This window comes from Primulina huaijiensis, chromosome 4, assembly GCF_012295235.1.
Source record: "Primulina huaijiensis isolate GDHJ02 chromosome 4, ASM1229523v2, whole genome shotgun sequence".
NCBI classification, from domain to species: Eukaryota; Viridiplantae; Streptophyta; class Magnoliopsida; order Lamiales; family Gesneriaceae; genus Primulina; species Primulina huaijiensis.
Window position 1 is genome coordinate 4,342,108 of NC_133309.1, and position 23,388 is coordinate 4,365,495.

The 23,388-nt window shown below is 37.1% G+C and overlaps 2 protein-coding genes across 9 annotated transcripts; one reads left to right on the forward strand and one right to left on the reverse strand.

Annotated features, from left to right (window-relative positions):
• Positions 1-11,135: 11,135 nt before the first annotated feature.
• On the forward strand, positions 11,136-15,168 carry LOC140975273 (uncharacterized). Of its 6 annotated transcripts, none has more exons than XM_073438892.1 (6): positions 11,136-11,315; positions 12,123-12,245; positions 12,342-12,515; positions 12,790-12,888; positions 13,337-13,579; positions 14,633-15,168. In XM_073438892.1, the coding sequence occupies exons 2-6, from the start codon at positions 12,171-12,173 to the stop codon at positions 14,918-14,920; spliced, it is 879 nt and encodes a 292-aa protein (XP_073294993.1). In that variant the 5' UTR covers positions 11,136-11,315; positions 12,123-12,170; the 3' UTR covers positions 14,921-15,168. The 6 variants fall into 6 exon arrangements, with proteins under 6 accessions (XP_073294993.1, XP_073294994.1, XP_073294995.1 ...); XM_073438893.1 differs by having other exon boundaries at positions 12,141-12,245; XM_073438894.1 differs by lacking the exon at positions 11,136-11,315 and adding an exon at positions 11,330-11,560 and having other exon boundaries at positions 12,141-12,245.
• Positions 15,169-16,807: 1,639 nt separating this feature from the next.
• On the reverse strand, positions 16,808-20,777 carry LOC140975275 (serine/arginine-rich splicing factor SC35-like). Of its 3 annotated transcripts, none has more exons than XM_073438899.1 (10): positions 20,620-20,777; positions 20,440-20,518; positions 19,317-19,396; positions 19,155-19,221; positions 18,966-19,037; positions 18,429-18,611; positions 18,156-18,334; positions 17,579-18,076; positions 17,349-17,434; positions 16,808-17,129 (listed from the first exon to the last, which is right to left on the reverse strand). In XM_073438899.1, the coding sequence occupies exons 1-7, from the start codon at positions 20,693-20,695 to the stop codon at positions 18,163-18,165; spliced, it is 729 nt and encodes a 242-aa protein (XP_073295000.1). In that variant the 5' UTR covers positions 20,696-20,777; the 3' UTR covers positions 16,808-17,129; positions 17,349-17,434; positions 17,579-18,076; positions 18,156-18,162. The 3 variants fall into 3 exon arrangements, with proteins under 3 accessions (XP_073295000.1, XP_073294999.1, XP_073294998.1); XM_073438898.1 differs by having other exon boundaries at positions 17,349-17,481; XM_073438897.1 differs by having other exon boundaries at positions 17,349-18,076.
• Between the last annotated feature and the right edge of the window lie 2,611 nt (positions 20,778-23,388).

Consider the following 23,388-nt stretch of genomic DNA (forward strand, 5'->3'; position numbering starts at 1 on the left):
GATATGGGTATTGCTGATGTAATTCCGGGGATTAAAATCTTTAGAACTCTAGAAGTAATAGTCTTATCTCAGTCTCATTACTTAGAAACAGTATTGAAGAAGTTTAACGCTTATGAATCTACCCCAGTAATAACGCCTTTAGACGTGAATGTCCATTTGTCGAAGAATCGTGGAGAACCAGTTTTCCAACTGGAGTAATCCAGAATTATTGAAAGCCTTATGTACATCACTAACTGTACTAGACCTGACATCGCTTGTGTGGTTAACAAGTTAAGCTGCTTTACAAGTAATCCTAGTGATGCACACTGGAAGGCGTTGACAAGGGTGTTTAGATATTTAATGCACACCTCAGAATATGGACTAAATTACACAAGGTATCCTGCAGTACTTGAAGAATACTGTGATGCAAATTAGATTTCTGAAACCAAGGACTCCAAATCCACCAGCGGCTATGTATTTAGCATTGGTGGATGAGCAGTCTCTTGGAGGTCATCAAAACAAACTTTCATTGATAGATCTACTTTTTAGAGGACGTTCCATGTTGGACAAGTCCAGTGCCATCAATCTTGATACATTGCGACAGTCAGTCGGCAATTGCAAGGGCACAAAACAGTATGTACAATGAAAAGTCTCGACACATTCATCGAAAACATAACACTCTGCGACAGTTGATCTCTAATGGAGTTATATCATTTGATTATATTAAATTAAAGGATAAATTAGCGGATCTACTTACAAAAGCATTAATTAGAGATCATATATACTGTTTGTAAAGAAGAATGGGTTTAAAACCTACCAAATAAAGTTTTCATAGTGGCCACCCAACCTTGTTGATTGGAGATCCCAAAATCTTGATTCATTGGGACAACTAAATTATTAGAACTTGAGTAATCATTCCTCATTCCTATGACGATGAGTGAAGTTGCCTACAAAGGTAGTGAGGTTAAGTATTGTATTTTTAATGATTCCGTAGCTCGCAAAAGCGGGGTAAGTATGTTACCTTTTTACAAGGAGATCACCTATGTACGTGTGAGGACGGGCCGCTGTGAGGATGGGCCGCCTCGATGAAACACATATGAAGCCAAGATGTGTTCCATGGCCAAAACGGACACAATCGATAAAACAAAATGGAAATGGAAGGAAGGTTATCTTGTGGGTACAGTTGTCTGGGTTTACATGAACCGTCAAGAAGTTCAAGACATCAAGTTCACTTCGTGGCCTAGTAAATCCGATTGTATTCCACTAGGGAAGGTTCAAAGCCAAAAGCCACTTCTCTTGATGCGATAATTTTTCGTATATACTCTCTCTTATGCATCACAAGCATTCATGCATTAATTTCATTCATGTGCGGGATTGTTGGATAATTTTGATGCTTAATGAATGAAAATTAAGCAAATTAATCAATGTGTTTGAATGGAAAAATTCAAAACGAAAAACGAAGCTTAATGAACGAATATTAAGTTCGATGGTTCTGAATTAAACTCGAAACAAGTTCATCGAATGTTGAAAGAACGTCAAACGAGTAGTCGGAACATGTAAAAGACGGAAATAGAAAAAAAATTCAATCGGTGAACAGTAGCAGGTGCGCACCTGCGCGGGTCTGCGCACAGGCGCGCGCGCCTGCCAAGAGCTGCCGAGAGCGTGCGAGCGGACACGCGCACGAAGCGCCTTGTTCATGTCCCTTCGATTTTTAAAGGCATTTTTTCATTTTCTTGGCATTGTTTGATGATTATGGTCAATTACAATGGCCAAGTGACACCTCTATGAATGAAAGATCATGTCTTTTCATATAAAAAAAAACTTTAAATTCTTGATTTATTGAAAATCAAAGACACATTATTTTTCATTTGCATATTGTACTCTTACTCCTTCTTCAACAAGAGAGAGTTCCATTCATTTCCTTATTGTAGAACTTGGATATTTGAGTGCTCATTATCCAAGAGTTGTAGTTGTATCTTGGGAGAAGATTGTCACAAACCTCTAGCACATTGTGAGGGGCAAATTCTTCTTAAGAAGAAAGTGTTCAAAAATTGCCTCTACAAGCCATTTTTTTGTTTCTTCTTTTTTCAACTTTCAAATTTGAATCCCATACACATCCAAAAACCAGTATACATAAGTCGCATGCATAATTTAATAAGATAATTAATTTAAATGATTTAAAAAGTGTTAAATGATGCATTCAACATTTTAATTTATTGTAAATATTTTTATTTTTATTTTATGGTATTTAATTGTATTTCTCGAGTTGAGTTTTTCAGACGAATAATCAATGCTTAGTCGGAGATAGGAGATCAGAAACGATTAACGTGCTAAAATTAAATGCTATAATTTAAGCCAAAAAATTAGTTAATTTAAATGATTTATGAATTTTATCATTTCAAAGTAAATTTAAATTTTAAGGGGAATTAAAAGATTTTAAATAATTTTATTAGCGAATTTCAAAATTAAGAGATTTAATTCTTGAGCATGGTGTTTAAGGTTTTATTAATTATTTGATGCTTTAATTAAATTTTTAGGTTAGCATTTAATTAAGTTTGCAAAGTTTTTTTTTTAAAAAAAAAGGTCATAAACTCACGCGCACACACATGACAATTCTAGGTTTTTGCTCCCTAGCAGCCATCACCACTTCTCCACTCCTTAATCCATACTTTGGTGAGATTTTCACAAGTTTTTGTAAAGAAAATCTTTTAGCAATCGTTTCCCGTTCATCCTCCACGCTCGTTCGCGCCGGTATTCGTTTATTCGAGCATTTATACGCAAATGCATGTTCTAAACATTTCGTTACGCCTCAATCTTGTTATAAACAGTTATTTGATGATATTATGCATTAAAAACGTTTTTATACATGAAATATTTGAATCAAATCATGAATTTGCATGCTGAAATTTTTCTGCACAAGATCCTTCAAGTTTTCATGAGTTTTTGATGTGTAGGCTTCGTGTGGATTGTTCAGGCTGTTACTGATATGTATGGGGATGTATTAGGATGTGTTTAGATGTTGTTTACCAGTCCTTGAAGGGTCAAAAGTGGTCTAGTCGTGCGAAAGAAAAGGTAGAGCGCAAGCTGCCGCCGTGTGCGCGTGGGGGCTATTTTCGGTGTTTTGCTTGTTGGGGCAGGTTTGGGCTGGGTTAAGGGTCGTGGCTAGGGTTTTGACCATTTCTTAGGGAATTAAGGTGAGTCTAGTATTTTTCGTTTATGGGGTGGTTGGGTACGAAAGTCATTGGACACAAAAAAGGGCAGCACGCGCAAGGGCATGTCACAGACGGTTGTTCCACGACGTCCACGGGCAATCTGAGTTGGTATAAACCATATCAGTGGCTTGTTTAGGTTCTAAGGTCATGGTATAGGGCTTGGTTAAGTGCTGGTTTGATCATTGGTAAGTTTAGAACTGTATAGAACCCGAACGTGTCAAAAAGTGGCCAAATAGAGCCTATAGTTGCTTGTCTTGTTTCGGTATGGTTTGGGGCTGTTCCAGAGGTGATTCTAAGGCTATTGATAGTTTGTAGGTTGATGTTCAAGGTTGAGTCGAGTCTTGAGTCATGGGGGTAAATAGCAAGTCATTTTATTTAATTCAGGATTCGTACGAGAAATATGCAAGTTTATGGGATGTTTTGAATTTTAAGTTATAAGGGGTGCCAGCGAGTCCGGAGGTCGATCCAACGAGGTCCACGGCGTTCTTAAATAAATATAACATCCAAAAATATTATTTTTGAGGTATGTAAGTTGTCTTGTGGTCAAATTATGCATGTAAGGGTCTGGAAGCCGGAGAACGTGTCCGGAGACCTTTCCAACTTATCATATGATTGGTAGTGTATATCTAGTCCAAGGACTGCGTTGATTTTGACGGCCAAGAGCTATCGTATTAGTTTGATTAAACGAATTATGTTATGGTGCTACATTTCAATGAGCAGAACTCTACGCAAAATGTTTATGTGTTTGCTATGTCAAATATGTTTATGAAATTATATATGTAGGGAAGTCACGTCATATTTATTTATGTCTAAGTTATTTTACGTATCAATTATGTTAAAGTCGCATGATTTTCTTTTACTATGTAATATTTGCTACTCATGGTTTATGTATGCTGAGTCTTTAGAATTATTAGACTTGATTGATGCAGATGACGTTGTGAGGAGGCCGGAGGCGATGACCAGTGAGAACCATAGGTTGTGAACGTCCGATGGCCTTGCAGTTTATGAGCTTTATGAACGTTCAAACTTATTTAGTACTCTGATTTATTCTATTCCATTTTTGGTTGGAAACAAATTATTTTTTTGGTTGTTTTAAAATATTTTATGGATGTCGACGTGGATCATTTTTATGCCTCAAAATAATCAGTATTTGAATTTTTTATTTTATTTAGTTTCGAATTTTTGGGTTAATTATTGTAAATTTTCGAAAACTATGTGTAGGTATTTATTGAGTTTAAAAGTTAAGACTTATGGATTAATTAGATAGAAAAATTTTATTTTTCGCATATTTTAAGTAGTATAGTAAGTGAGGGCCATTACAGTTGGTATCAAAGCAATGTCCTAATTAAAGATTGTGCCACTTCAGGTTGCGAGAAGCTCAGGAACTCACGCCCCAAATATGTAAGTTTTTACAATTTTAAATGTAATAGGTATTAAAGTACGAGTTTCTTTAACTGCGTGTTAAAGTTTTGAATCACATTTAGTATATGAATATTATTGTTATGCATGTTGGTTACGTGTTGGGTTGGATTGTCGAACAGTATACCTCCAAAACGTATGGTTGATCGCGAGGACCATGGGGCTCATAAGGAGGACAGGGTTTCCCCTCCACGTCCACCACCTGATCTTCAGGCTCATATGCTTGCTGGAATGACCCAGTTCTTTGTGCAGATTGCTAGGAACAATGCCGAGGTGGGAAGGAGGACGAGTTCGGAAGCAATTTATGAGTGCTTTCGCAAGATGGACCCCAAGGACTTGGCGGGGATGACATATCCTATGGTGGCAGAGAGATTTATTAAGTGCATAGAGGTGATCTTTACCTTTACGGAATTGCAGGATGCAGATAGAGTCATATTTTCCACCTACTTATTGAAGGATGATGCTAGGTTGTGGTGGGAAGGAGTGTGTGACGGTGAATCTTGAGACCTTTACTTGGGAGGGCTTCAAGGAGGTGTTTTACTTTAAGTACTTCACAGATGATGTCTGTTCCCAGGTGACTAGGGAGTTCATGACGCTGAGACAGAGAGACCGCACTTTGACGGAGTTTGTGAGGAATTTTGAGCATGGGTTTCATTTTGTGCCCATGATTGCTAATAACCTGGGGAAGAAGTTGAGGTATTTTCTTGATGGTTTGCAGTCGATCTTGCGCCGTGTTGTTCGTGTGGCTGGTCCTATGAATTTTTCTGTTTCTATGACTAGAGCCTTAGCGGCGGAGCAGGATCAGAGGGACATTGAGAACGACTGACATGGAAAGAGGCCTTATCAGGAGCCTCGACATCAGCCTCAACAGCATAATAAGATGCCATTTCAAGGACCATTCAAGGGCAAGGCACTGCAACCCCAAAAGAAGGCTACTCAGAAGCCCAACGACTATCAAAGGAGCCTGCTTATGGAAGATGTTAAGATAAAGAGGTTACCACTAGGACAAAAGCTATAGCTGTTAGCTGAGGTGCAACTTTATTTTCTTATACTTGTGGCAACACAAAGTGCACCTACTTAAGTGCTAACGGGTCGGACTGTTAGGCCCATGAGTCCGATGAGGTTCGTGTCTATATGCCAGTACTATCTCATCTATCTTAGAGATCAGTTTTACACACATGTCCCTAGCAGAGACAGTATTACCTGTTAAGATATGTTGTTCTTTTATGGCCCACTTAGCCAGTCATATCAAGCAGCTTAACGTCAGCAGCTTGACGCGTGAGAACTTCCCATGAGGTCACTCATCTAAATACTACTCTCACTCATACACGCTTAACCCAACATGGGACATGCAAATGCTTTAAGTGTGGAGCTGTTGGTCATATGCTTAAAGATTGCCCACAGTTGAAGCAGCAGACTCAGGGACGAGTCTTTGCTATGCATGTCGAGGAGGCAAGACACTACTCTTCTTACAGGTGTTATAATTAATTCAACACATTATAGTTTATTGGAATTTGGGATGAATGGTTCAAAATTTTTGGATAGTAGCATGCTGATTTTCGAAATTTTTAAAAAAAATTGTGGATAGTGGATTCAAGTTGTGCATGTGAGTAAGTCTAGTCCTATGAGAAATTTTTTGAGTTCAATGTTATGTTAATATTATCTTAGTAAGGATCTTTATAACAGGAGTAGCAATGAATGCTCTGTTAGACTCATTCATTTATATCAGACAGCTTTGTGAGTTATTTGTGCGTCAAGCCCACCAGGCTCGACGTAAATTGTTCTGTGACATTCCCATCTGGGGAAGAATTGTCAACTTCCAGCGTTGTCAGAAACATGGATCTCGAGCTACAGGGACAACGGTCTATGCTGACCTTATTGTACTGTCGATGCCAGAGTTTGACATTATTTTGGGAATGGATTGATTGTTGAAGAATGGAGTGTTAATTGACTTTCAGCGAAGGTCGGTATTGGTTAGACCGCTGGGTCTGGATAAATTTGTATTTGAGCCAGATGGATGCATAAATCTATCTCGAATGATATCTTGCGTCCGGGCGAGGAAGCTTTTGCATAAGGGATGCAGGCATTTAGCGAGCATTATTTCAGCCCCTGATACAAACAGTCAGTCCATAACAGACGTCCCAGTTGTCAGAGACTTTCCTGAAGTGTTTTCTGTCGACGTTGCGAGTATTCCACCTGAGCGTGAGGTGAAGTTTTCTATTGTTATTATGCCAGGTACCGTGACAATCTCCAAGGCACCGTATCGGTTAGCGTCTGCAAAATGAAAGAGCTCAAACAGCAGATACAAAAGCTACTAGATATAAATTCATACGCCCTAGTTGTTCTCCTTGGGGAGCACCAGTGCTTTTTGTGAAGAAGAAGGATGGAAGCATGAGACTTTGCATTGATTACCGTGAATTTAACAGAGTTACGTTGAAGAACAAGTACCCATTACCGAGTATCGAGCACTTATTCGATTAGTTACAGTGAGCGACTGTGTTCATCAAAATAGATCTCCGCTCTGGGTATCATCAGCTGAAGGTGAAAGACTCAGATGTGCGTAAGACAACTTTCATTACTCGCTATGGACATTACGAGTTTTTAGTAATGTTGTTCGGGTTGACAAATGCTCTAGTGATTTTCATGGGTCTCATGAATCGGTATTTCAGCATTATTTGGATCAGTTTTTTATTGTATTCATAGATGACATCCTCATCTATTCTAACAGCCAAGAGGAGCATAGCCAGCATTTGTGTACAGCGTTGCAGGTATTGCAAAGCCGAAATTTGTATGCAAAATTCAGCAAGTGTAAGTTTTGGTTGGAGAAAGTAGCATTCTTGGGTCACGCTATCTCTAGCAGTGATAGATTCAGAGGTTTGATCTTGAGATTTATTCTAGGGGCAGAGCTCTTAGGTTATCCACCTTGACTGTACAGTCTTCATTCATAGACCGTATCCGTAGTGGACAGTCGTCTGATGAGCAGATGTAGAAATGGAGACTGAGTGATGAATCTAAGGGCAGTAAGCTTTATATAGTGGTCGATGGAATTGTAAGGTACATGGAGAGAATTTGGGTTCCTAGTGTTGATTCGATTAGAGGAGATATCATGTCAGAGGTGCATACATCACTGTATTCCATTCATCGACGATGGTACCGGGTTGGATGGATTTCTTGTCGTGAACGCTGGATTCTAAGTGTAGAGTACCCGAGTAGGAGAATCTGCATACTTAAAAGAGCAAAGAACGTTAGTGGAGCGCCGGAAGGTTTTCCTGCATGGTCACTTCGACGCTCAAGTCAGTCAAGTGTTTACGTAGAAGAAAGTACATCAAGAGAATATGTTTTCTGATGAAAAATATATGAATGCATTAATATCAAGTAAACCTATTATTTATAAATGAGAAATCAATGATGACATTGTTTTCAGTGTTTAGTTGTTACTCATGACAAGATGGTTACTCATGTCCTGCTCCTTGACAATGTCACATCTGACAACTTATACAAATCTTGATATAGTCACATCATCCTTACGTGCACTGAAAGATATGTCAATGATATCGAATCATGGCGTCCCATATGTATGGACCCGAGAGTGACAACTGTACCAAGCCGCTCGGGGAGGCGATCATGGTGTGAAACCTTGCCATCTGGATCTCACTATACTGTCCGGGCTCAACTTAGCACGTGGTAGTTTGATTTGTCTTTGTTGTGTATTTCCGCTCGCAAGCACACGGTTGTCAAGTTTTAATATAAGAGAGTAAAGTATCGTTCCCACGAGTAGTATATAAATAAAAGTATATCAGTTCGACTTTATCTAGAAGAATCAATAAGAAGTTTAGTTTACTGAAAACGAATTGATTGAAAATGAATAGTAATCGAATCACCGAATGAAGCAAATATCAATGAGAAAAAAGATCTAAAGGAGTGATTTCACTTAATGTCCACGATAACTATTCTCGGTTGAATTTATATTCATGAACTCCACTCATTTAATAGCCAAGAACACTTAATTATTTTATTCTCTCTTTCCCAAGTGACGAATAAATTGTATCATTCAAACTTCGATTCAAACATTCCAAATAAAAATCTAAGTTTAAATGATATATGCAAACGATGATCTTACCTAAGCCCCGCTAAATTTATATGCCTTCCGAACAGTATAAACATTTAATGATGTGTCTCTAATGATCCAAAATTCTAGTCTCTCTCCCGAGTTGTAGAATTAATATGATAACAATCAATTTATGGCCAGTAAATTGAAATCGATAAGAACTAGAGGACACAATTGAACTGGCAGGAGTTCAATCATATAAACAACATAGTAAAATTTATCGTATCAACAAAGCTACATCATCCTCTAGAATTGAAAAGTTAGTGCATAACGAAATCTAAATAAAAACAAAGCATGTTTGAAGATTTAGACATCGCAACACAAGAAATTAAAGGCAGAAGATTATATAACAAATCAGAAGTGACATCTCTGTCCCCAAATTCGTCGTTCTTCGTTGTCGAGATCAATCCTGGTGTTCCAATTCCTTCTCCAATGTATCATCTTCGTCTCTCATGTCTTTCCTCTCAAAAAACGATTGTCCCAAGTTGAAACCCTATCTTTTCTTTTTATCCTTCTCCCGAGCTCGTAAAATAAAGCCCAATTGTCTTTTTATGTAGGCATTAGCGCATAGGCGCCCGTAAAGTCCAGAGGTAGCGCTGGTAATGTAGCGCCTAGGCGCTTGAGCTTCGGCAATTCTGGCGCTGCGGGGCTGAATTGTAGAGCCTAGGCACTTCTTTTCCTCCTGTGAGGCCTTAGCGCTGCGGCGCTTCCTCTTTGGAGCTGTGGCGCTAATCCATCAGCATTTCACAATTAAAAACACATCTAATCACAATCAATCATCCAGTAGTTGTTCATCCCCTGCACGACACAAAAACAACAAATACTACACATTATTTTGTCCGAAACTAACATAATTTAAATGGATTCTCATATAAATTAAGTGAAATTCTTGCACTTATCAGTCTCCCTGGTTTGTGCTTCGCAAGCTTCCAATTTCACCACAACTCGGGCTTTATAATGACCCGAGCACTTCTGTGGGTATCACCGGAACCCTTCTCCTTGATGGTGGATCGCTTGCTTACCAACTCCAAAGTCTACTCCGATGTGGTCTCCGACACACTGCTGCTTCATACGTACATCAGAATCTCGTGGAAGGTTCGAATTATGTTCACCTTTCAAGTAGTCGTCTACAAAACCTATGATTTAGTAATTGATCTTAGGAGTCAGAATATAGTGAATCACTCTTGTCATTACAGAAGCAAGATATGGTTGATGATACAATTTCCTGCACAGACAGTTGATTCAATGGCATTGCAGGAGTCCGCAAGGCATATGAATTCTTTAAAAATAGAGTTGGTAAATGGCCTTGGAAACCTCTGGTGGCACAGTCTTTCCTACTCCCTAAGCACCGTTTCGTCCTTTGGTTATTTGCGCATGCTAAACTCCTTACTCGTGATTGGCTTGATTTTGTTGAAGATAAATCGTGTGTGCTTTGCAAAGGTAGGTTTGAAACTATGGCCTATTTATTCTTTTCGTGCCCTTTAGCTAAAAAAATATGGGATGCAATTCATGATTGGCTTGATATAAAGAAATTGATAGGCTCGGCTACCGCAATCCTTCATACCTTCGGATGCTTCTACTGTGGTAAGTCTATGCTTAACAAGTTGAGGCTATTGGCATGTACTGCTACTATTTATCATATCTGGAACGGTTGGAACTAAGCAATATTCGAGAATGAGACTACTTGTATTGAAGAAACTATTAAGAAGATTAAAATTATATGTCTTTGCTGTCTACCAAATGCGATTGATGTACTACAGTAATCTAGAGAGGTAGGTGATTTGAGTTATGTATTTTGTATCTCTCATCTGGATGTTCAGTGTAGTTGTTCTTATATTAACTTTTTACTCATTTAATGAAATCTTTTTCATTAAAAAAAATATATAGATGGATTTTTCCGGTTAGATCCAATTTTATCCCTTGGACCAGTTATTTTAGTTGTATGGGTCAACCAATAGTACGTAGAATATGATTTTTGTGAGACGGTCTCACGGATCTATTTTCATGAGACCGATCAACTCGAACAAAACTTGAAGTGATAAATAATATTTTTATCGTAAAAAATAATATTTTTTATTAATCAGGTTGGATTAGAAATTTTTCTTACAAAATTGATCTTGACACCGTCTTAAGTGTTTAAGAAGTACAATATATTTTAATCCTATAATATTAGTCTTAATGGTAAAAATTTGAAGTTTAGCATAAAAATTTTGCAAAGAAATTTTTAAAATAAACTTAATTAACGGTTTTTTTAAGAAATAGTTTGAATGTATTTGAGGATATCATTTTTTAAAAAAAAATAACGGATCGAGATATATTAAAAAAATAAATAAATAAATAAATTTCCCCAAAATTTGCCGTCTGATTTTTTTTCTTGAAAACTAATGCTGACCCTTTCCTGCCATTTTATTTTCTTATTATATGGGACGATCTCGAACCAATATCTCGTGTCAACTTATCGTTGCATGTTTTCAATCTTCAACTTTATCATACTTCTGGGTTGACCAGATTTTCTCTGAAGTTATATAATTTCTACATCAAATTTTAAGATCTCATTAACATTAACTTGGATTTATTCCTTAAACCATATTATTCTGGTACTTTATCTTCTCCAAGTAATTTTTTCTTTACTGTTGAAAAAAATCCAATCTGTGCTAAATTTGACTCTCATGGCATGTTATGAGTAATTGGGTTTTTTTTATTAGCTGTTCTTTTGTTGGATTCTTGTGGAAGTTGCTAGTCGTGAAGAACATTATTAATCTTAAATTTGGGATTTCGTGTTTGAGAAGGCTATGATAATGGGCATCTGTTTGAGTTGATTTTGATGATGATTACCTGCATAGTAATTAGCTTTAATCTCTGTATTTCCCTGTATGATTTCATGTGGGCTAGGAGGGTTTTGTGTGAACTGATACTTTTTTAAGGTCGTTATTTTTTCCTTTTTCTTAAATACATTTTAGTATAATGACACAAAATCTGAATAACGTTGTGTGAAATGTTTTAAATTTAGTTTAAGCGAATATTATAGCTCCACCATTGGTTGATTTGTATTTAGTTGAGTTGACATGCACTACAAGTCTATTTGCGAGGGAGTTGTGGTTCTTTAGGCCTTCTGGTACATGCCTTGGTGTAGCTGTCAACGTGGCTGGCTTAATAAATTCAAAGTAATGTTTGGACAAGGAGGGATTTTTTTCTAGTCTGTTAATGTATTGCCTTTCTAGTTCTCTATCTGTGGAAGCCAAAAGGTTGGTGGATTATGTGGCCTTTGATCCATCATTTAGCGGACAAGTTACCGAGTTCTTGTTCTGATTGCTTACGATTTCTTAGCTATAGAACTGCGATAAAAATTTGTGTTCTCTTTTCAATATTTTGTTGTTCGATTTTATTTATCTTGTCTGGTACAGATTCAAAATTTATTTGAGTATATTACTTGAAGAAAAGCATTGAGAAGTATGAACATTAGGTTCAAGAAACCCTCTCCAGATGGGGGTGGGAATCCTTCGTCTCTGGAAGAAGAGCAGGGAAAGGTATCTTTAGTCTTCTATCAAGAATTTGTAGGTAAGTTTTCTTACGGATGCCAGTTTACGGCAAGGATGACTGGTTAATTATGTGTACATTTGCAGATTAATGAGGTAAGAAAGTTGATCGGGCCACAGCCCAAACTGGCCAATTGCTGCTCGGACGAATCCATTTCAAGATACTTGAGAGCGCGGAACTGGAATGTGAAGAAGGCAGTTAAAATGCTTAAAGCAAGTTTGAAATGGAGGTTGGAGTATAAGCCGGAAGAGATTCGTTGGGTGAGACCCACTTACTTATATAAGCAAAATAGGTCATAAGGAATACCCAAGCTAATGCTTAATATGTGGTGGATGATTCTTCCGTTTTCCATATGACATCTCCAAATCTTTTCGTTTTAAGTCTAATGTATCTTCTCTCCTCTCATATTTGAATATTTACAGATTTCTAGTAAATTTTCCAAAGTTCTAAGTTTGTTCAGTTTCAAAATAGGTCATGAGGGATTCTGATTCAGTTTGCTTTATGTTTTCATGTATATCTACATTTGGAAAACAGGAAGATGTTGCACACGAGGCAGAAACTGGAAAAATATACCCAACGAGTTATAAAGATAAGTATGGGAGGACAGTTCTTGTCATGAGACCGAGGTGCCAGGTGAAACATTGAATTTCTCCTATTTTTACCATTTAGTAAAAATCCTTTGGATCTTAAGGGTCTACTGATCATTTTCTATAGAATATTTTGTAGCTGTTGATTTCTTTTTTCCATTTTTTTTTGTTTGGAAAAAGTAGCTGTTGATTTCTATTTGCCTTATTAAGTTGATTTATCTTGACTCCATAATCGTTGTCAGTCAAGTCTTGTAGTTTCACAATTATATTGCAATGTTGGAAGAGCTATCAAAATATGACAGTTGTTTTTACTAATTTAAAATATTTGACATGCATTGTTATATTTAAAATATTTAAGTTGTATTATTATCGTTTACTAGCTTTTTTTGTAAAGCACCAAACACTTGGTCTTATGCTCGACTTATGGGTGGTTTAATGAGTTCATTTTCCTTTTTGGACTTTCTTCTTAATTCTCATGTCTTGTATGTTCACAGAATTCAAAGTCAATAGAAGGGCAAATTAAGTATTTGGTTTATTGCATGGAGAACGCAATTTCAAATCTTGCCCCTGGCCAAGGACAGATGGTTTGGTTGATTGATTTCCATGGGTTCAGTTTATCCAACATATCAGTCAAGGTCACCCGGGAAACAGCTTTTGTCCTGCAACAGCAATATCCTGAGAGACTTGGTGTCGCAATTCTATACGATCCACCAAAGATTTTCGAACCATTTTGGACGGTATCTTTTCATTAATCTAACTTATGTTATGTTACATTTAAGATTCTTCTATGTATTAAATGCATTTCTATGTGCTCAAAAAGCTTTTGATTGTAGTATTGTTATTCCATTGTATTTAATCACTTATTGTGTAATGATCATGGGCCATTATGATGAATCAACATGAGTCTCAGTCCATACACATGCACCACTACTGGTCATGGGTCGTTACGATGGTCCCGCATGAGCTGTAGCCCATGCCCATGCACCGTCACTCATTGAATATCCCACCTCTGAAAATGGTTTCTTTCCCCTCCTCCAACATTTGAACCTAGGACCTCCAGACTTAAGTACCTAGATTCCTAAAGTTGGGCCAACACTTTAGGAATCTAGGTACTTAAGTCTGGAGATCCTAGGTTCAAGTGTTGGGGGAGGCGAAAGAAACCACTTTCCAGGGTGGGATGTTCTATGAGTGACGATGCATGGGCATGGGCTACGGCTCATGCTGGACGATCCTAACGACTCATGACCAGTAGTGGTGCATGGGTATGGGTCGAAGACCATGTTGGTTCAGCCTAAAGGCCCATGATCGTTACATCTTGAGCTTTTTCTACGATCATGAACTAAAATTTCTGCTATATCAATAAAAAAATCCGGGACCAATTTTGCATTAAAGAAGTCCCCATAACCATAAAATGTACTGCTGGACGACAGATTGAGATATTTCGATCAATCTTCATCAAGGAATGTTCGTGCTTCATATTGTTTAGTTGTTGAAAGAATTTCCTTGTTTCTTTTCTACTTTGTCATTGCGTCCTAAAGTTCCTCGGCTGTTTCTATTCCATGATGGTCTTCTAAAATGATCAAACTAATGGATAGTGATTAAATTTTCCTGGTTATTGGTTTCAATCTATCACTTCACTAGAAACGTAGGAAATGTTAGGTCGTACTTGTGGTTTTTCTGAAATTATATTTCCAAATGTTGAATAAGGGAATTGGCATGTTCTTTGTTATGTTCTCGGTATGTTTCATTACTGAGTTTATATAGCGATGTGTATGGGATGTGGTTTACAGATTGCAAAGCCCTTCTTAGAGCCGAAAACAGCGGACAAAGTCAAATTTGTATACTCAGATGACCCCAGTTCAAGCAAGATTATGAGCGACTTGTTCAGCATGGAGCTGGTTGAGTCGGCTTTCGGTGGTAAAGATGATACTGGTTTTGACATCAGCAGATATGCCGAGAGGATGAGGGCTGATGATGAAAAATGGACGCGTGTTTGGACAACTAATGATAATCTCGCAGCTGCATCTCTGCCACCTGCTATCTCTACCTCCAGTTTCAATGCTACGAATTCAGACTGACTCATATGTAAAAGTAGACAAATCCTCATCAGCTAGGTATGGAGTAGATGATGTGATGCAATGGTTGGTAAAGCTCTACTGTCGAAACAACAATTAAACACCAGGCAAATGTTTTGGATCTTCCTAACTGTTAAATGATTCACGGCTTCAAAGCTTAGCCACCATGTATTCTGTTAACATATAGCTCCTTTCCAGGAAAGAAATAATTTGTTCAACATATTTTTGAACCAAAGGAAAGTCTTCGATCACTCTTCCTCCCCTTTTCAAAGTTATCCCTGCTTTCTTAGCTTCGACTATGATCAGGAGGCATTGGATCAGTTGGACCCCCCACCCCACTCCCGACGTAAGGAGGTATGGATCACTTTGGTGCAGCAACGACATCATCCCACTTCTTTTGGACGTCTCTAGTTTCTTGGCCTTCTATCGGACTGTCCAGATGCAACCAGACGTCGATCACCCGATGCAGCGAGGACAACCCCCTATGTTTCTTGCATGTCTCTAATTTCTTAGGTTTTATACATGGATCCCTCCAACTGCAATCAGATGTAAATCACCAGTGCAGCAAGGATGATACCCGATACTGTTTTTCGCATGTGTCCAATTCTTGGTTTCTTTACGAAAACCTAATGACGTCGATTTGATAACAATGATGGCCTGTTTTGAGGAAAATATTTCAAAAACATAAAAGGAGCAAATAAGCTTTTTAATTTTCGTTTGGACAAAGTATTTTAAAAATATTTTTGGTGTTAATGAAAAGAACGCAAAATATGTGTTTGAATAAGAATTTGGTAAAATATAGTTTTTAAAGAACAAATTAAATGGGTTTTTTTTTTTGTTTTTAAAATAAAAAACATAAATTAAACGAGAATTAATTTTTTTTTAATAGAATTGTAGTACAAACAGATTTTTAATCTTTTGTTTTATAAATAGTTGTCCAAACAACTTTTCAACTATAAAAATATTTATAAAATAACTGTTCAATTACATATTTATTCTTAAAACAACCTTTATATGTCGTTTCCATGAGATTTCTTCTCAACTGGCATATTACGCACTCGGACCGATCTACAAGATTTCTTCTCGACTGGCACGTCACGCACTCGGGCCGATCTACTACACCCGAATAAAAGTGTTTTTGATTGATTTCATTTATAAAAAAAAAATTATAATTTAAAAAACAAAACACATTCATAAAAATGTTACATAAATATTTGTCCAAACAAAACCTTAATTATTTGTTGCAACATCTACAACTTATCAACTGAATGAGGACCTATTCAAATTGTAGTATGGTGCAACCGATAGCAACCGGAAGTCAATTTCACAAGACGAATCCATATATAGTTTTTTTTTCCCCTTGTTCATACTTTTAATTTTAACTAAAAGAAATAAAGGGAGAACAAGATTGCAAAGATGGAAGATTGCAAAGATGGAAGAAGTCCATTTATGCATGTGTGAAAATGCAATACTATTATAACATTTTCGCACCACCTTATATCAATCAATTGATCCATTGGTATTGCTAGAACTATGATTGGTATTTTCTCTATTAAGTATTTCGATTAAGCAAAGTCGAGCTTCAACTTCAATATTCTAAGAGGTGCAAATTTAATAATCTAGTTTAGGCATTGGAAGAGGAAGCAAGTGGAAGTATTGCACCACTTCGACCGTCATCACAAACCCGCATACATTTTTATCTTGTATGTTTTCAAATTTCAATTTTAATCTTTTTTTTTCAACTATTTTGAACATTTTCCTAATGCATCGTTGATGTTACACCACTGCAGTGACCCTAACATATACAGCGCCACATAAGCGCTTTCCAAAATCATTCTCAATATATGTTTTATCCAAGCTCATCTAATAGTTGGGTAGTGCATGTCTGTCTCATCAATAAATCACAGAGAATTCATAACATAACCTAACAACTAGTGATATAAAACAGGAAATGTGAGAAAAAACAAAACAATGAGATGATGTCATAGTGGCGGAACACATCAAATTCAATTAAACAGCAACATGAGGGCAACCAAATGCATGTTCATAGAGTAACTCCGTGTATCATCAATCTGCAACCCAGCTACCAGACCATTCAATATTCAAAATAGCAGGCATCAGTTTTATAGCTATCCGCAACACAATACAGGAACAACGATCTACAAAGAATATCGGCTATATCACTTCACGGCCACGGCCACGATTTCATATGCTGTAATATGACATGACTAATATCAGATTGCTGTGGAGCTCCCATACTTCACGGACAATGACAATTTAAAAAAATAATAATTTTCATCTCATTTTTCAAGAATGATCAAGTTTTTCACCCAAAATTTATTGATTGTTTCCACGTTAAAATTCCTGGCTCTGACTTGGTTAAGGAACGAGATAGGACACCAGCATTTACACAATGCAGTTAACATCTTACCACTTCGTGCTCGACAACCTCAATATTGTATGTCTGGTTTGAAACACGATCAACAAACAGGATATCTATTACTCCAAAGCTGTCACCTGTTATGTGGATTCCAGTAACCTCAAAGTCACTCGTAAACTCAAATCTAATTATTAAAATCACAATGAGTAATTATCATGGCGGTCTGCACTGCAGTATCTAAATCTTTAATATGATTCCAGTCTAAAATGTGAGTGTATTACCCTTACGAATCATGATATGGCAAGAAACATGGTGAAGGAACCGTAGTTTGTTACCAGCAAGAAAATTATAACAATCATGAATCAACAGCAAAAAAATTCACCATCACCAGCTACCACATCATTTAAAGTTCAGCATCAATAGCTGGTGCATCATCTCATCAATCAGCAACGTCTCACGAGCACAACTATAGAAGGCCATTAAAGTGCACAAATGAGTACAGTGATCCACAATCCACACCAGATTTAACAAAAGCATAATCAGGAGCAGTGACACAAGATTATGGAATTTCAATGCATTTCATGGCGGAAACTACAAATGGCATAATGAAGGAGATTAGACAACATTTATGGTCGCAAACCATAGCAAGTCAACAATGAAATCGGAAAATACTATAGAATAGAAACTGAGTAGATAAAATCCAAACTTCTTGGTAAGAAATATCGCAAAGCGCATGGTATCAAGTCAAGTTCCATCAAGCTGCACGGACTCCTTCGATCCTGAAAAACATGATCAAATAAAGCATTGTCAAGAACAATTCCAACCAAGCCAAGGGTAAAAACAGGTTCCAACACTCACATTGGCTTCAGTAAGGTGATGGGCTATGGGAATCGACTTGCAGGCCACGAGGAGACACACTCTTTGGGGTGGTTGATCTTTCCTTTGTATTGTTATTGAGTGGACTCTCACCCCTTGAAGGAGATGATTTGCGTGGAGATGGGCTCCTCCGAGGACTGCGACCTCGTCGTGGAGAAATACTGTCATGCACACCAAAAAATTCATCAGTAAACAAATTTATAAACAATAGACTAGAAAAACTCAGAACAATACACAGCGATAGTGTAGAAATACCTCCGGCCTCTATCAGTGTCTTTGCGATAACTAGGACTGCCACTGTAGCTCCGGCTCCGGCTCCGGCTCCTACTACCGCGAGGCAGACGATCCCTATCCTCACCACGACGGCGCACACGCTCATATCTACCCCTACTCCTGCTACGGCTTCTCCTCCTGTAATCCCTATCCAGGTGTTCATCCCTGTACCAACATTAATTCGGTTTTACTCAACAAAATAGTTTTAAGAAACAAGAACAGATTTCCCAGATAAGGATTTCTACAACTCATAAGCACAGAGAAATAGAAATCGGAAGCTTTATTTCCATTTCTTGTAAGAGACGAAGAACTACAACTCACCCTGAATGTGGCCACTCTTAATCGTAACAGATGGAAAGGAAATTTGAAATATGAAAGGCCAACAGCAAATAAACTCTAACACAATATACATAAATGAAATGCATTTTAAAATAATTGCACATCTCAAATGTTTCTAGATTAAGCAAAAAAACTAACAATAACCATAGGAATATTAACTAAGAATAGAGAACAATCTACCTTGAACGAGGACTACGATTTCTAGATCTCCCGCTTGACCTGTAAACAGGTTCTGAGATTCTCCCTTTGTTACTGATGACAAACACCAGCGAAGTTTGTTAGTCTTATGTTTAAAAACTATAAGTCAATAGCAGATAAGCCCAAAACCAACATATATGCCAAATTGAGAGGTGGACAAATTTGACTAACGTTCTTTCAGCATTGGGGCCATATTTAGCAAACTGAACCATTATTTCTCTCCCATCAACAACTCTTCCTACAGAAGAGGACTCAGAAAATTATCATGAAGAAGAACGAGAATTAAAATTTCTCCACAAATGAAACATTTCAAATTCTTCTCCCCATACTCACCATCCAGCTTTTCAACAGCCTTTGCAGCCTCATCTTGATACTTATACCGCACAAATGCAAAGCCCCTCGAGTCTCCTGTCCTAAATGACAATGATCAAACAGTGCAAGTCAGCAAAATCAAGTAAATGATACCTATACTTAAAAAGGAACAAAACTCATTGCAACTGGTTTTTTATTAATGCACGGGAATGGAGACTAAGGTTACGATAAACTCGCACACTTCAGTGTCCAGACTACACCAGATCTGCATTCAGACTTCCACGTCTTTAAACTGACCCAATCAGATTTTCAAATACATAATTCTGCCTCATCTTCAATCACCCCACTTAAAATCATCTCTTTGTTCGAACAAAACAAATAAATGCTCAGCTCTCACTCCTCACTATTCCATCAATCTAAATGGTGAAAAAATCAAATTTTTACAGAGATTTTTTACATATTTACCTCATCATCGGTCCTCTTAATGAAACATGAATCAAACTGTCAGTATTTACATCATCATGCATATTTTGAAAAGGTTGAACATTTTTTCTTGTTTATCCAATCTTCTGAATAAATGCCAATATAAGAGTAGAAAAGGGGCAAATATAAAGGACCCATTAATGGAACAAATTGTCGTTGTAGTCATAGTTAGGTCACACACACATTTGAAGGGTGAAATATTAATTTACTTGATGTTTTATAGATAAATACCGCACCTACAACACTCCAAGTACAGATGCAAAATTGCATAACAACCAGGATAGAAAGAAAATTGATAAACAGTATGATAAAACATCACCAAATAAAACATGAAATAATTACGAGGAAAACACACCAGAAACAAGATGAAATGGCACTAAACTATATACCATGATCCACAACCAACACATACACGTCAAACTACATTCTTGTGCACACACAGCCACTCTCTCACATATCTAAAAAAATGCACACAAGCAAATGTTCATCAGCTCGCATCAGACCAACACAGCAGAATACCTAGTTCCTGAAATCAGACTTCTTGCCAATCGTAGGACCGGTAATACATAATCCCACAGAAACCCAGATTCTTGACCATAGAGGCTCGGAAAAACTTCCTTTTACAGGCACATAGCAACATTAATCATACGCACACACGTACCTCCGGTCTCTGGGGATAAAGACATCAACAACTTTGCCATACTTATCAAAGAGAGGAAACAAATCATCCGCAGATGTCCCTAAAAAAATAACCAAAAAAAAAAGTTACGAGTGAGAAATCGACAAAAATAGGGTCCATAATTAACGTCAAAATATAGAGAAAAATCGGGAGAAGACATACGAAAAGTGATGTTGAGGACGAGGAGAGAGTAGGTGTCTCTGATGTCCGGCGGCCCAGATCTTCCAAAGTGCGACATGCTTCTTATGTGGGGGAATCGGTGGCGGTTTTCTAGGGTTTAACCGATTGTTGCTTCAGACACACCACGATTTGAACATTTATTAACCCTAATAATAATAATAATAATAATAATAATAATAAAATAATAATGTAATAGAGCCTTTCTTTTTTAAAATATCATTTTAAAACAAAAGTAGAAAATTTACTTTTTTTTATAAAATGTTTATTTATTTTAAAAAAGGCAAAAACTTGTGTGAGACGATCTCACGGATCGTATTTGTGAGACAGATCTCTTATTTGAGTCATCCATGAAAAAGTATTACTTTTTATGCTAAGAGTATTACTTTTTATTGTGAATATGAGTAGAGTTAACCCGTCTCACAGATTAAGATCCGTGAGACGGTCTCACATGAGACCCGCTCTTTAAAAAATATAAAGTTCACCACTTGGAAATTGAAAAAAAAAACTATCAACTAATGTTAAATTAGGGTTTAATATTAAAAATAATGAAGGTTTTTAAGAGGAAGAAACAATTTATCGAATTTTTTTAAAATATAAATAATTTTTAATTGGTTGTGGACTTTCTCAAAATATGTAATAAGTGTGTGGTAACATACTTTTTTTAAAAAAAAAATATACTTTATAAATTTTAAAAATAGATTAAAAATTTATGAGTAAATTATATAAATTTGATAAAAATAAATTTATTTTGTCAAATCCCGTGAAATCTAGATCCGTCAATTTGGGTAGGACACGTTCGGTTTCCCCGTCCCACTAAACAATTTAAGTGGATTGGTTTTTAAATTTTTTCAACATATTAAAAGAGGGGGTAAACAGGACGAGCTATGTAGTTTGCGTGTCCAAGCGGGCCGGGGAGTGCTCGGTTTGGCCCGTGGGTTGAGAAGGGTGGAAATTTTGAATTTTTGTGCATCATGGATACATGTATTTCTGTAGTTAAAGTTGTGAATTTTTTTGTATCATTTGTTTTGGCTAATATATACAAGTAAGAAATCAAGAATTATGAATTTTATTTAGAATTTTCTAGAAATGTTTATTTATGATATGATAATGAAATGTCTCTCTCTAATTTTTAATCTTAAAATCCTACTAATTTTTTTTTTTATGATCATTCAATTTCGAGATTCCCCATAGAAAATAACTTAACATTACCATAAATCAAAATACTTTAACATTTAAAATCTCAAGTACATAAAAAAATACATAAATCATAAATTAACAAAATTCAACTACATCTTTTAACATGATCAAACCAAACTTCAAAATAAACCATAAAAATCCATATTAAATCATTAACAAAATCTTAAAAATTTTAACTATCAAGCTAATGCGGAAAATAAAAGCCCTCGGGAGTGCAAAATAAACCTTAAATAGTCTCCCTTTGGGCCTTTTACCTCACGATATTCGCAAAAATCATATATCATATCCTTTATGTCACATTCAATTCACATCCTTCGAAATATTTTTCCTTTTCTTTTAATAATGAAATATCATGTCCTTTCCACATTTACAAAAATAGCATTTTAACAGTAAAAATTTCAGAGTTTTACCATAAATCATAAAATCTCATATTTTCATCATAAACATTCAAAAATATCATTTAACAAGTGTTATGATTCCTCGGGGCACTGCCAACCCTTTTCGTACTACCCAGGTGTAAAATAATCGTTTTGTCCCGGGACTTAAAATTTCTCGTTTTTGACTTTTTCTTACTTTTATTGACACGAGATCATCCCAAATAATTATTTAAGCTTAAATTTTATTTTTAATATTTTTTATTTAACGTAAACTCGGGATTTTTGATTTAATTCCTTAATTAATAATTCGTAAAGCGTTTAATTCTCGAATTAATTCAAACTTAAATATTTTCTTCCCAAATTTTAAACATAATCTTTTTATACCTAATATACCCTCGTGAACCATGAACTGACCCCCGTGAACCATGGATCGAGCCCTTTTTCCCATCAAACCCTAAAATCCGAACCCTAGCTATTTTATCAAGCCACGGCTCGAAGTTCATCGAACCATCACCGAGCCACCTTGAGCCAAACCCTGACAAGACCCCCTAGGGACCCTACTGAACCCTCTGGACCAACGCACCTAGCCCCTCGATCAAGGAACCAGCCGCGCGAGCTCCCCTTTATTTTTCCTTGCTTCCCTGGGACTTTACTCGACTAGGACTCTTGCACTTGCTTAACCACTCACTCCACCGTACCCTATCCATCCCTGGACCACGCTCCAACCTAGCCTAGACCAGCACCGATCCCCAGCCCTTAGCCAAGTCGCACGCACCCTTTCATGCGAAGCCTTTGATCGTACTCCTCTCCATTTGCCTTCGAGCCATCTTGTCACAGCCATCTAGGACCCCAACTAGGACTCTACTAGACTCTACTGAACCACCTCTAGCCAGCACCTAATGAACCGCGAGCCACCCCTGCAGCACTCGCCCCTTGCGCGAATAGGAAGAGTCCTAGCACATGCGGACTCTTCCTTGCGCGCTGCACCTTGAGTCCTAGCCATGCTAGGACTCTTCTTAGCCCTTGAACACCGCCTACACAGGGCCAAGACCAAGCCTGGTTGAGCTCTGGTGCAGCCCTCTTCATGGCCAAGCCTTTAGTCCCATGAAAACACACAAACCCTAGGATCTCCTATATATCCCACGTGCAGCACTCTTGCTTATTGTCCAGCCCTCGT